At 42.5% G+C, this 15,133-nt stretch overlaps 1 protein-coding gene across 1 annotated transcript in view; it reads left to right on the forward strand.

Moving 5' to 3' along the window:
- The first annotated feature begins 6,009 nt into the window (after nt 1-6,009).
- rapgef5a (Rap guanine nucleotide exchange factor (GEF) 5a) overlaps nt 6,010-15,133 on the forward strand; it is a 44,763-nt gene continuing 35,639 nt past the window's right edge. The window contains exon 1 of the mRNA XM_017425730.3: nt 6,010-6,528. Coding sequence (XP_017281219.1) covers nt 6,385-6,528 — 144 coding nt within the window. The 5' untranslated portion in view covers nt 6,010-6,384. The remainder of the gene's footprint in view (nt 6,529-15,133) is intronic.

The following is a 15,133-nucleotide window of genomic DNA, read 5'->3' on the forward strand; positions in this document are numbered from 1 at the left end:
GGCCTTCTGGATTTGTATGCAGAGGAGGTAGGGGAAACGGATAGCGGGGTGAGAATATTTGTGCGTGTGGTGACAGCTGATGAAAGGCTGTCCCCATATGGTAAACAGCATATCTCTTCCTTGTTTTCTTTACCCACCTCCCTTTCTATTCCACCCCTCCCCTCTGATCCAGTCTTCTCCTCCACCCTGTGCCTCATCACACAGCCATCATGCACTATATGGTGCTGTATGTGCACTAAGTATGTTTTTTGTTTTTTCTCAAAGGCTCTGCTCCTATCATGTTTATTCGATTGTGCTGTGTGTGCATATGTGACCGTGTGTGCCGGTATTCGTGGGCTGGTTTCAGCGCCGTCCCCCGAGGAACACCAAGCAGCATATTTCATCATCACGCAGACACAAAAAGACCAAAGTTCCCTGCTCGTCTTTTGCTTCTTCAGCGATTTTGCTGCATTAGAAGCAGTATTTTCCCCTACTTCCCCTTTTTTCACTTTCAGGTTACCTTCTGGTTCTCAGAGCCCAAATTTGCAACTCTCTATTGAATTTTAATTTATTTTTTTTGTGCTGCTCATTCATTCGTGATTGAAATGTTTTGTAAATGAGCTTACAGAAAGCAGGCGTACTTATCTTTGTTTTGACCCAGAGGTGGCAGAAGAACTTTGATCTTCTACACAAAGAAGCAACAACACAATATATTTGGATTCCTAAGGGTAGTTGGTCCGAAACAGGACTTATATTTAGTTCAGATCTTTTGAAGTGAGGACAGAGAACACAGAAGACAGAGACCTCTAAAAATGGAACAGCCGAAAGAAAAAGAAAAAGAAGAAGAAGAAGAAGATGAAGCATAACAAAATAATTCACTAATGAAGGTAAAACCAGGCAGCTGAGACATAATGTATTCTGTGGTAGGGAAGACATATTTCTGCTGTAGCTGTGGCTTTGCAGCTCTGCATACACTTTACATGCTCAAAGAAGCTAGAGGACGAGGAAAGTCCCACCAAGCTAGCTAAATAGGGCTGCTTTTAAAAAGGGGTTTTGTATTCATACATGCAAAAATTCTCCTTCGACACTCGAATCTTCTCCTCAGAGATCATCATAGAGCTGCTTCTTGTTGTCCTCTGGATCTCCGGGGAAGCTCTCTGAGCCACAATCTGAAAAGGGACGGGTCATTTTACGGTAACTTTGCACTTTGGTGTAACACGGGCCTCTGAAGGCCCCAGGAGAGAAGTGATTCTTTTGTTTTTTATTTGTCATTATGCAAAACATATTTTCCCTGTAATTTTAATGTAAAAACATTTGAATTTGTCTTGGCTGCTTTGCGTTTTTCAGACGGTATTTTTATCCCTAAGTATAAGGGGGTCCGTCACAGACGCCTTGAGCAGCTGTCAACCCTGTGAACGAACAAATGACTCCATTCAGTCAATTTTACAGACGTTGACCTAAAATGTGGTCTGGTAGTAGCTGAGACTGATTCCCAGCATGCATTTCAAGCACTAACAGATTGCACAACATCTGTTGTGAAAATTTTGCCATTACCTATTTGGAGTCAACTCTGTTCGTCTGTTAGCAAAATATCTCAAGAAACACTGAACAGATTTTAATGAAACTCTCAGGAAAATATTTATTGGATGTACCTCTACAACTGATTAACATTTGGAACCGACTCAATTCAAGATGGCCGCCACAACCAACTGAACTTCGAAAACACAAATATTGTTTTAAATTAATCAGTTCTGCAGATACTGAGCTGAAATGAAACGAGGTTGAAGCTGACAGTCATTCACAACACATACTTTATAAGCTACTGACTGTACAGGATATTTGCTAAAAAAGTTACCAAAAGCTGTTGAAGTCAATGCTTTTTTCTGTTAGCAAAATATCTCATGAACAACTGGATGAATTTTAATGAAACTTTCAGAATGTAATCGCTGGATACAGATCTACAACTCATTATATTTTTAAAACAATCCAATTTAAGATGACTGTCACAGGGTACTGACTCTAAAAACAAAAAAACTGTGTATACCTCAGTCAGTTTTACAACGATTGGCCTAAAACTTGGTGTGGTAGTAGCTGACAGTCATTCACAACACATACTCTGAGTTTTATTGCGTGTCTTGCAGCACATAAAGCTCATACAGTGCTCAGTTATAAAACCAATGATTTTGATCTGACTTATTTAAATAAGCTCCAGTGTGGTGCAACAGCTCTCGTTGCTTTCGCCCTCCCGTCCTCGTCTTTGTCAGGCGCCGCTCACAGTAATAACACTTGATTTATTCAGAAATTTCCGAACATGAAGCCACATGACGCCATCAAATGAAATCAGTCTTTTTTTTTTTTTTTTTTTGACTCCAGATTGCTTCACTGGAGCAAACTCAAAGTAATGTCTGCAGGAAACATCCCAGATTTGGGTTAGCAAGGCTATCTACTGGGATGTTTCTGCGTCTATGACGCTCAATTTGGACTGTAGATGAAATGTTGTGTGTGTGTGTTTTTCAGCTCTCACTCACTATGACTCGCAGTGATGGCGTCGGTGTAATCCGACTGAGTCCCGGAAATAGGGGGCCCCAATTATCCCAGATTTACAAACCCCACCGAGACAACCAGACTCGACACTCGAGTTTGTCCAAGTGGACCCGCTTGAACTCGGGCTGAACTCTGCTCCACGTCTCGTTGGGCTCCAGCCCGCAGATCCTCTCATATCTAAATGAATTCTCTTTCATATCGCGTCCAGGCAAATTCCTTAATAAAAACTAATCAGCCTTGTGCACCGACTTCCTAATCAGACTGTATCCTCGTCAAGGCCTGTAGTGAATCTGCTCATAAATCCCAGAAGAAAGACGACACAGAAAGATAACCGGTTCGATCGGAACGTGACAAAACTGGCAAAATAATCTGTATTTATTGTTTGTTGTTAGATTTAGCTATGAATCTGTGAACTGATATTAATAAAACTCTCAGATAACAATCACTGGATGTACATCAACAGGTCATTACCTTCTGGGCTCAGCCCAGTTCAAGATGGCCGCCACAAGCAACTGATCTTAGCAAATAAAATAATAGCTATAACTCAGTCAGTTTTACAGATGTTTCGCTAAACCTTGGTGTGGTAAGTAGCTGAGAGTCAGCCCTCAACTTACACTCTGAGCGCCGACTGATTTTTTAAAACTTTGCCTCTATCGGAGTCAACTCTGTCTGTCTGTTAGCAAAATATCTTGTGAACCACTCAGCCGACTTCGGGAAAAGTCTCAGGAACTCATCAGCGGATGTACATCTACAGCCGATTAACTTTTGGAGCTGTGACCGACACAAGCAACTGAGCTTAGGAAACGTCAAAATAACCTATAACTGGGATAAGTTCACAGATATCGCAGTAAAATGTGGCGTGGTAGTAGCTGTGACTAATTCACAACACATACTTCAAGTGCTACACACTAAAACATTGGCATTAAACTGTTAGAGTCAAGTTTTTTTTTAAATTATTGTCTATTTTATTGTTGTGGGAACCTAAAAAGGGAATATCCAGGTCCTCGTTTGTCAGATTTCCTCCTTGGCTGTTGGCTTTCACAAATGTTTAGGCTTCCTCTGCTTTTCAAAACCTGCGTACAAGATACTGAGCGGTGCAACTAAAAGAAGTCCCTGCTGTTGATAAAGACAAACGAGACACGCAGCGAGTTTTATTTTTAAACGGTGAGGCAGGAAAAAGCGAGCACCTTTCGAGCACTTCTCGAGTACAGAGAAAAGCACAGCTCTCTGCCTCTTCGTTCACAGGTCATCTGTCATTGTCGTGTGTGAGCAGCCCCGAGCCAACGCGCGGAGTTGACCGCGTTACGCAGCAGGTGCGTTCATAACACGCTCGTCCCAACCGTCCTTCAGGGGAGCAGTCAGGTTGAAGAGCGCCACCAAACACGACCGTACCTTTTCACACCTCTGTGCAGTGGAAGAAGAAGAAATTTTTACACATAAAAACTGTTAAAAACTAATCCATCCGTTTTTTTTCCCTGCATATCCGTGGCCATTTCCAGGAGGAAAACCCATTCATCCCTTCCCCTAGCGATGCTCTCCTGCTCCTCCTGGGGGATCCCAAGGCGTTCCCAGACTAGAGAGGACGTATAATCTCTCCAGTGAGTTATGACTCTATCCAAGGGGTCTCCTCCCAGTGGGACGCGCTCGAAAAACCTTCAGCGTTAGGCATCCAGACATCCTAATCAGATGCCCAAGCCACCTTCAGCAGGCGCCTTTTGATGCAGAGGAGCAGCAGTGCATGATGAAGCTCAATGTTATATGCAATGTTTGTTGCAGGCCTGATCACTAGTTTTACACACCATGTGGGTATACTGACTGTTTCTGTTAAAGAAATCTGTGTCAACAGATGACCTCTTGGACACATGCCCCATGTCACAGCAGAATATTTTAATCCTTAATCTCTGCACCTTTGAGTTAGGGGTGAAGGGGTAAGAATACCGGTAGGGGTAACACTAAAAAAGAAATTGGATTTGCTTGTAGCCTATCATAAAGAGAAATACCATCTTCTAATGGCTTCACAAAAGCAAACTGGTTCACCACAAAGAGCAAACCTTTTTAAGACAACTTAAAGGAACAATATTCTTTAGACCAGGGGTCTCCAACCACCGGGATGAGGGCCAGAACTGGTCCATGGATCAGCCTCACAGAACAAATGAAAACTTTTCTTTAAAAAAACAAACTTAAATCTTTTTAGAACGTGGGTGCAAACACTGTTTTATGACCAAATTGGATCCGTGCCCTTTTTCTTGCTTTTGACTCAAAGTTAATTTCCACCAATTAGCAAACCATAAAATGGAAGCCCATTTCCTCATAATTATGAAATACAAGTTTTTTTCATTAGCATGGCAGAAATGGGCTTCCATACCTAAACATGTAGCAAAAATTAGTTAAAATTTATATATATATATACACCCACAATCAACATGTTGCATAATGACAGGGTGAGCGAAGTTTGGAGGAACATGGGGCGGTTCGTGAAGGCTTGGGGGCATGCATCGCCTCCAGCGCTGTGAGCGATTGGCAGTGAAGTGGCAAAAGTAGTTGGATGAATTTTGAAGTGCACAGGGAAATACTTTATATACCGGATAACGCTTTACATCCCTTTCTTCCTCCTCCTCCGATGGGTTGGGGGTATCCTGAAAGGAAGGGACCTGCCAAAACATAACAAAATAAAAAAATAAAGCTCCCCTTTAATGATGGCTGTAAATTTAAACATTAGGCAGATGGCAGAGCAAAAGCATATATATATATATATATATATATATATATATATGTGCTAAAGTCCAAACCATCAAAACTGTGTGTTCCTCACCCAACTCCATACCCTGCACCCTAAAGATGAGCTTGCGATGATATCGTTCCTTCCGATTTTACTGCGCGATATCAGCAATAATTTCAAGCAACTGAAGTTTCTATCAGGTTCTACCGGATACACAGGGTCCAAAAAAAAAAAAAAATCAAGCCTGCAACACACCCACACTTTGTTATGTAAACATCAACCGCTTTCATAAGAAGGAAGAGGGAAAGACTTTGAGAGTCTGATGATGCCTGTTGGGATTATGGAGAACTTCGCAGCATTGGGAGCCAACACCAGAGGCCCCCTTCCTTTCATCTCCAACAACCCACATTTCACGCTGCACACCTGCCTCGGATTAAACGGGCACCTGTCGGAGCAAAATTCAGCCTGAAACTACACACACACACACACACACACACACACACAAAGGCTAGCCACACGCTTTGTTTACCTATAGAAATTCGAGCCAGGTAATCTGGTGACGTAGCCCCCCTTCTCCCCCCATATATGGTCACCTTTCCTGCTGTTTTAGCAGCCAAAAACGCATTATAGAACCGGTTCGGGACCAGAACGGGTGATTAATTGTGCTAGTTTGACCATGAGTGAATGAATGAATGAATGAAAGGTGGAAGTGATGCAATGTGTCTGTGCACCTGTAGCACCCCCCACTCCTCCCCCCCGGACAGCGCACACACACACACACACACACACACACACCAGCCTGGTGGTAGGACGCTGCCGAGGAACGGGACGCGCGAGCCGTTGGGTGGAGCAGCGGCGTCGCGTGGCTGCGGAATACGCTCCACGGTAGCTCGTTAACCGTGCCGCGCGCGTGCTTTTTCGTTTTACGTGGCTGCAGATGCGGGTCGGCGAGAGAGAGAGAGAGAGCGAGGCGGTGGGGGGACGAATGGCGAACGGGCGCGGGCGGCGGCGCGCCTCGTGAGGGCACAGTAGCAGGTAGGCGAGCACCGGGAGTGAAAGGCAGAGCGGAGCAGGGCAGAGCAGCTCGAGGACACGCAGGGAGGAAGAGGAGGAAGAGGAGGAAGAGGAGGAGGAGGCGAACCATGGAGGACTCGGAGCCCGCAGAGGACGGCTTGCTCGCGGGTTTGCGGTGGAACAGGAGCGCACGAGACCAGGCGCAGCTCAAGCACAAAATCCGGGATCTGCCGGGGCTGCTGAAGCACGGGCTGCACCTGCGGAAGAAGAGCGTGAGTATTTCCAGCCAGTCCGCCGTCTGTCCTGTCCTGTCCTGTCCTGTCCTTCCGCCTTGTTGGCTGCCTGATAAACCCGAGCAGCGGTTTTATCTTTTCACATCCAGCCTGGTTGACACTTTGTACTCTGAGGCCGCTCCGTAACCTCGTCACGACTCAGGTGTTTCCATTTTTTTTTTTTTTTTGCTTCAAGCATCGCTGTCGCAGTGGCGACCTTTTTATGAGCTTGCATGAGTGTGTGTGTGTGTGTGTGTACTACATCCATAATGACCAGAAGAGGTGTTAGGCACCATACCTTTACAGTCCCGTAGTCAAGACAACACCCCCCCCCCCCCACAATACACCTACACTGAGAATTAAGACATTATTCATTTGTCTGTGAGTGCAGTTTCTCAACTCAACACAATGTTTAATCATTTAAAGGTACTGATTGCAAACTATGAGCTAAAACATAAAAAAAGGGTTATCCTGAAACATATCAAATGGTGCAGTTTAAAAAGTGTTGACTCCAGTAGTCTTCCCCGGATGTATTGGTATGCAAATCTGAAATGCAGGCATGCACGCAACGTAAACAAAGCACCCTTGGCGGAATCCGCCGAAGAGCTCTCGGAAGCTCGAGTCCTGGGATTGAGGAGTCCGTAAGCAAATTTGGCAGAATTGGATAAGCGTTGACTCTCTTTTAGGAAGAGAAGAAAAGAAAGCTCCAGCAAAACAACCGTCAAGAATAAACCTTGGGGATTACAAAGGGCGATAAGAGCGCCATAAAGACAGAGTTCGGCATTCAGACATACGCGACTTCTAGGCTGATAAGTTTCCCGTTTCAACCTATAACCTGCCTTTTTATCTGCATACTTAACTCAACAGACCCATGCATAAATCCATACCAGTATATCGAAATCGTCAGACTTGATTCCAAACACCTTGACGTTGCCATTGTGTATGGGGCGCCGTTTGTAAAGGAGCTTGTGCTAAAAATTCATGCCTAAATTTTGTCACATTTAGCTTCTGCTAAAAATTCATGCCTAAATTTTGTCACATTTAGCTTCAAACACTGTTTAAGAATGTAGTGTTGATTTTCTGATGTCACTTTTTACAACATTTAGCTAGTTACATGTAATTGTTACAGCTACATACTAAATCTAAATCTAAATGCTAAATGTTAAATCTAAATGTTAAATGTTAAATCTAAATGTTGTAAAAAGTGACATCAGAAAATCAACACTACATTTTTAAACAGTGTTTGAAGCTAAATGTGACAAAATTTAGGCATGAATTTTTAGCACAAGCTCCTTTACAAACGGCGCCCCATAATTGTGGACCTATTTTCTTTTGTAAATCTAATCAGTGTTCTGATATTTCTCAAACAGGCCCATTTGTCGAACAAGCATCCTTTGGGTCGTTTGTTTTCTCTCTTAAAACCTGGTCAACACGATTTGTGTGCTTCCCTGTGGAGAAGAAACACACGCCTGACAAGCCGAGTGGCTGCTCGAAGTGTCAGCTCTGCTCGTCCTTCCCGTCAGACGGAGCCACTTCAGTACAAGTCCCCCTATTCCCGACATGGGAATCCACGAGGCAGCGCGCCAGGACTTCCTGTCCCGAAGGAGCCAGATGTGCTAAAAATATGCAACGTTTCTGGCGTAAATCCACACAGGGCCACGGAGAAGAGGCGTTTGTGTCACGTTACATGTGGTTATTTTAGGTGACGCTTAAATGAACAGCAGATTGAGGCCACTCTGGGTTCTGTTCCCAGATAATGCGATTAAATTGTCGTCTTGAAATAAATCAGATTTTATATTTTAAGGTATATGTTTAGAGAAAGAATAAAAAAACAAGATAATATATACAGAGAATGGTCCAGTCAGTGAAAGTCAGGGTTGATCATATTGCCCTTTACTGCGTCTGCGTCTCTGGAAAGAACCAAAAGGAAGATTGAGGCGGATTAGAAATAATTTCTGTGTACTTTTTGTGCAGATGAGTGCAGTGAGGTGCAGGTTAAGTAGTGCAAAGGTACGGCCGCTCTGTGCAAAACTGGTCCTCTCCAGACACTGGTAGTTGCCTACGCTTCACCTGGCACATGCACAAAAAAACCACAGCATTATGTAACGGTTTCAAAAAGAGGAAACATGTGGAGGAAATAATACCAGAGAATGTATTGTACCAGCAAAAACCCAGCTTTTTTAAATAGTTACATAATCCTAATAAATGTTGAAACGTATTTTACAGGGTCTTATTTTTTCAAAGAGAGTAAAATGATCTGATTTTCCAGCACATTTGTACAAGTCCAGAGTCGGACTCCTCTGCACGCAGCTTGTCTGTTCGTTAAAAGTGCATAAGCTTCTGACACAAGCAGTTTCTCACGTTACCCCGTGTGCTTCGTGGCTGTTTGCGTGCAGCATATTGACTGAATTAAAAACGGCGTATTGTTGCAGAGACAGAGAGAGCCACCGGCTGCCTTCGGTTTCCCAGCCTCCAGCAGTCTCACGTCGGAGAATCCCATTTCAGATTAATCTCTGTTGTGACTTGCTTCGGCATACAGCTATCAGCCCCGATTGGCTGCGGCATTAAAAAAAAAAGGCGCAGGGAGAGTTGCTAAAACTTGAGTTTTGAACTTTTACGACGCTTGCCAGGGTGCATCGCCTTCCAGTCCAGCTGAGTGGCTCGAAACAAGAAAAACCTGGTTAACTTTCGTTCCTCTGGCGTCAGATTTCACCCTCGGTTCGGTGTCGGATTTAAAAGTTAATTATTGGTGTGACAGTTTTTCGGACAAAACCACATTTTAAAATGCTGTAACAGAGAATAATACAGGTTTAAAAATAACATAAATGCCCTCATTGGTGAGGAAATGTCAGAATGTAACGGATTAGCGTGTTTGTATTTATTAGCTTATTGATATCTTCAAGACTATCTAAATTAATAATACAATGAATTAACTATAATACTATTAATAAACTATGGATTCTTTTCTAAAACAAATACTGAATAAATCAGTCTGAAGGTGATTTGGGACACGAATCCCTCTTGAAAATAATTTAGCAAACAGAAAGAAAACATTTCACTCATCAGGTGTTCTTCATCTCTTTCTTAACTATATTCTAATTGCAGGAGTTGAGGTAAAGACTTTTAGATATTTTTTCTAGTAAAACCATACATTTGAATTTATTGAAGAGGTTGCATCAGTTGATTAAAACCATACCAATGTTAAAACCACCAACATCATCCAAAACCAAACATACACATTCTTTTATCTGGTATAGTTGGTTGTTTTGTTTGTGAGCCTGTTCTATGTGTGTGTGATTTGCTGCAGATATTAGCCACCTGCCTAATTTTTTTCACTCACCCCTATGTCTCCAAAATAGCTGCGACTTGTCGAGGCTTTGACCCGTTATCGTTTGGTCTGTCGTGGTGACACTTGGGTGTTTGTAGCAGATAATGCAGGTTGAACCCTCGGTGGATCAGGTTTGGGTTCTGGCTCATCCCGCGGACGGTTGGTTAGATTACAATCTGAGGAGATTACCAGATGAGTCAACCCCGCGGTTGTTCTTTTGTCATATTACTGAATTTAGAGGAAGCCGACGAAGTGCGCGTGTTCTGCAAAAGCAGTTCGGGGGGCGATAAGAGTCAAAGTAATGTGCACTTTAATGGCGGAGCCAAATGCTTGCTGCTGGAACGTACCGTTGCGAGGATGTAATCAGGGCAATTCATTCCACCTCCAGGCAGTTCAGAGGTTTCAGTTGATCTCTGCAAATGTATTCCTTTTACAAAATTCAAGTTAGAAACTCAAATCAGACAGATTCAGATAAACTTATGTTTGTAGTTCAACATTTAAAGGTTCTTGTTAATCTTTCACTTGAGGGACTAGCAGCAGTGAGGAGCTTTTGTGATTGAAGAGGCAGACTAACAAATCAGCATTCACAAACTTTAATCAGGCCATCCTTTTTATGTATTCACATACATCCGATGATGTGTGTAAGTAAAATTCAAATGCCGTGGCCGCTGTTTTCCAAGTCCATTCTTGGGAATTAAAGCCTAAATAGAAACCTAGACATGCAGCCAGACATATTGTCTTCGTAACACTCTGTGGAAATGTAGAGTTGGCTGATTTAGGGTGGTAAATGATATTCTAAAACACTCACAGTGAAAGCTATCTCACTCTGTGACCACTATCTTACAGAAGAGTTCAGCGTATTTCCCAGAGGATTATCTAATTTCTGCAAAGATCATCCAATTTTTGCAATAAAGATGCAGCAAAACGGTGGCTTCAGATGCATTGTTGTGTCTGCCATTGCTATTTTTCATCTGTAACTGCATTACAGACAGACAGAAGAAAGATAAAAGGACAAGTATGTAGTGGAAATAATTAAAACTCATTATACTGAGATGTATAAAGATCTCTCGTATTCAGATAATACATTTAAAGCTGGGAAGGTAATTGAACAGTGGAAGAATTGCATAACATTGCAGGTGTGTGTGTGCAGGCATTGGTGTAAAGAAAAAAAAAAAAAATATTAAAGGTTGTGGTTAAAAACAGTTATTTCCAGATGTGTAAGCTGGCCACGCCAAAGGCACTGATACACCCCCATACCATCAGAGAGGCAGACTTTTGAGCTGTGCGCTGATAGCGGGCTGGAAGGGTCATCATCTTTTTAGTTCTGAGGACGTGGTGTCTGCGGTTTCCAAAATGAATTAGAAATGTTAATTAGTTTTCCACTTTGCCTCAGTTCGTTTTAAACGAGCTTTTGTCCAGAGAGCAGCAGTATTTCTGGATGGCGTTCAGATCTGGCTTCTTCTTTGCACGATAGCGCTTTAACCAGCATGTGTGGACGGTACGGTGAACTGTGTTTACAGACAATAATGTGTGGACGTGTTCCTGAGCTCATGCAGTGATGTCCAGAACAGAATTAGACCCGTTTTTATCTAATACGGCCATCTAATCATGACTTTCAGCCTTTAGTCCTTTGAGCTTCTTGAAATCTTTTATTATTAACTGTAGATGATGGGATTTTCAGAGTATTCCCATGTTCTGTTGAGGAACATTGTTTGGACATTTTTGTACACAGCTTTTAGATGCAGACTGGTGAACCTCTGCCCATCTTTACTCTTCAGACATTCAGCTTCTCTAAAATGCTCTTTTTATACCCAGTCCTCTTACCGACCTGCTGCCACCTTAGTTGCAAAATGCTCCTCCAGCTATTTTCTTTTGTACCACTAACTTTCACAGCCTTTTGTCATCTGTCAATCTGTTATTTTTCCAAAAAAATGGTACAATTTCTTATTTTAAACCTCTTGATATGTTTACGTTTTACACATCGTCTCACCTTTTTCAGAATTTGTGTTTCATTTACTGATGAATTCACGATAAAGTAAAGGGAAGATGTCACTTTGCTTTGATATAAACACTAGCAGGTGTTTATCCAAAAATAGCGATTACATCAGACAAACTTACAAAAACAGGCTTGTTTGTAATCTAAATATCAATAATGATCTTCTGTCCCACAAAGATATTCTTTTTATTGAGGATATTAGCGCTTGATTATTTTCCAGATATAATCAAATGATGGTTTAATCCCAAATTGGTTAGCTAATTGGTAATATGAGCAGCATAATGAGGTGGTAGTTGTGAATAAATCGAAGGTCGAACTGGTGAGTTTCTTTAGTTTTCCCGGGTGTTTGTCTGCCTGTGAGTGCTCACTGAGCTCTAGATATTCTGATGTCTCCATTTTGACTTCACTGCACGATGGATGTGAGGAGGAGTCGACAGGAGCTTAGCTTGGATGTTAGAGTGTGCGAGATCGAGCTTGCCAAGCATACCGCGCTCCCGCTCTCCACTGTGCTCAGCAATCTAATCTGGGAGTAATCCATTTCTCAGAGATAATGACCCCGCCACTCCTGCTCCGTCTCGCTCCCTGTATATGCACTTTAAAGTCATCACGCAGACAAGCACGTCGGCATGCGCTCTGGCTTTTATAGTCTTCCTATTTCTCTTGATTTTTCTGGTCACTGTTGCTTTCACAGAAGTGGCCTGCGTCATCTCGGGGGGGAAAGCGTGCTTCTGCTGAAGGGACGGTGCGCAAACATCACGGCTCACGGGAACACAGCAGCAGTAATCCATCTTGATGTGTGATACTGTAAGAGTGAAACACATCTGCTGACGGAATAAGACTCGAGTGCAGATGATGATGACGATGGGGGAAACAAAGACCCATCGAAAGATACACGTTAACCAGAAAGGGAGACAAAGAGATCACAAGACAAGATAGGATGTCAAAGAAAAAAGGAGAGAGAAAGAGACAGCAAGAGTCAGAAAACAATGTTAGTCTTTGTGCTTGAGTGGATGGTGTGCTCTACTTAACCCCCTGACCAAAAACGACTACGGCAGAGCATCTACTCTGACCTAACAGCAAAAAAAAGAAATTGTTTTGAGTTTTTTTCAGAACTAACAAATCAAAAAGTCTGTCTTTATTGTTGATGGGGAAAGTCTGTATCCTTATGATGGATTAATCTTCGTTAGTGTCTTGATCCAACAAAAGGTTTTTCATTTTCACATTGTTAGTTCTGTGTATCAGCTGATCAGCATCAGTATCTTGTCTTATCTAGTGTTCAATAATACTAGTTATTTATGTTTTTTTTTTATAAATTTGGTTCAGTTTGACACAAAAAATACGATTTGATAAATGCTGAAAAGCTGCAGAGAGCTGCATGGATCGGATACTGACGTCCTTCAAGGAGGATTCCTCACTTGGTTGGATGCTGTGAATTGTTTTTTTGTTTTTTTTTCTTCACCATTGGATGGATTCTGCAGTCATCCAGTGTGCTCTGTTAACAACCAGGCCCTCTTACTCTATGTCACAGTGTTCTTCATTTTTTAAATTGTGCTGCCGATGTGGTTTCTCTTTGTGCTCCCGTCTCTTTGAATTTGTTTAGCTTTTGCTGCGTAAAGATGGTCCGCTTTGATTTGCATCGCGAGCTCCCGCTTGGGAAAACATTCCCAGCAGCGATCTCCAAAATACAAACGCTCGGCATCAGCTTCAGATTTGTGAACAAATAACGACAGAACAACCAACAGGTTTTGAGTCGGTTGTGTTCAGTCACATATATTCCCCTGAAAATGAGCCGTCCACGTGTTGGAAGGCTGTAATTCTTAGACCTAATTTAAGATGTGGATACCAGCAGATTAAAAATAAACGTGATTATTTGTATGCCTTAATTTGTTTTAGCCGTGCAGTCCAGCACTTCACGATCTTCATTTTGGCGCTTCAGTATAATCAGTTTACCAGGTAGCTGTAATGAACTGTAATTAGTTCACTTCTTCATGGTTGTTCAATGAGAAGCTCTCACCAGAAACGGGAAGCAACTACAGCTAATAAACTGGCTGGGCATTTTATTTTATTATTCCTTTTTCCTTGTTGCGATGGGCAGGTTTGTAATTGCAGAAGTAGACTAAAATTCACCAGTAATTGTCAAAAATAATTTATTGTATGTTTTGAAATCAGCCATTTTACCATTTTTTCCCTAAGTGTGGGATTAATGTCACTTTATTGCTTGGGTGTAGCAGGCTAAGTAGCAGAAGGATTTCTGGAGTTTCTGTTCTTTGCCTAGAACCTTGTGTGATAAATTCACTGCATATGCATGGCTAATGATGAGAGAAGTCTCACAAAAAAAACATTATATTTGCATGGATTAAACAAACTACATGCTTTGCATTTATTTGAGAGTCTTAGAAGGGCTGGCATTATTATTGTGCACCCCCAAGATGTGTCCCTTTTCAGGCTTTAAGCACTCGTGCTTAACTGTGCAAGGTAAAGCTAACTTCCTTCTTTAGATTTGCATTTATTGAGTGGGAGCAGTATTTGTGTACTCGTCTAGCTCTCGGTTTGAAAGCAAAAAAAGATCTAAGGTTTCCCATAATTGTGACATAATGAACAGTGGCTGAGCTGTGAAATATTTGCCTGTTAAAGTTGTTTCTGTGTGTGTGTGTGTGTGTGTGTGTGTGAGCATGGGACATCCCCCCCCCTGATGGTGTCATCACTGTAATGAGGATCACCCACACCGATCTGCATCTCTCTAATCATCTCTCTATTTCATTTTCCTACAAGTCAAATCCTCCACCGAGTTCTTTCTCTCCCCTCTCCGTCATGTTCGTCCTCGCTCTTCCATCTTTCACGATTGTAATTAAAATGATCTCTCTGCTTCTCGCTGCCTCATCTCTTCTCCTCTCCATCTGTCATACTCATACCCACTGTCATGTATTCATTGACTGTTGTGAATCGTTCGCAGCATCCCTCTCTCCTTCTTCCTTCTCGCACTTTCAGCTCGTTTGTGTTTCTTTGTCGGCATTCATCATTTGCGGCTGCCAAGGTGCTTTTCATTTGCTCACTCCGTTTATCTGAATCTCCTGTTGTCGTTCGGTTATTGTCACAGGCGTTTGATAAGAGTCGAGCAGCAGCAAGCACAGGCGCAGCTTTCCGCGAGGGGCTTCCAGTGGGCGTCCGTCGTATTTATAACCATTATCAGTGATCGTGCTTCTCTGACTGAGCTCACAAACCAGTTGCACCGCTAGTTGCCAGAGCTTCTTGTCTGTCTTCAGTGAACGTTAGCGACAACA

The sequence above is a fragment of the Kryptolebias marmoratus genome, linkage group LG5 (genome assembly GCF_001649575.2).
Source record: "Kryptolebias marmoratus isolate JLee-2015 linkage group LG5, ASM164957v2, whole genome shotgun sequence".
In the NCBI taxonomy this organism is placed as follows: domain Eukaryota; kingdom Metazoa; phylum Chordata; class Actinopteri; order Cyprinodontiformes; family Rivulidae; genus Kryptolebias; species Kryptolebias marmoratus.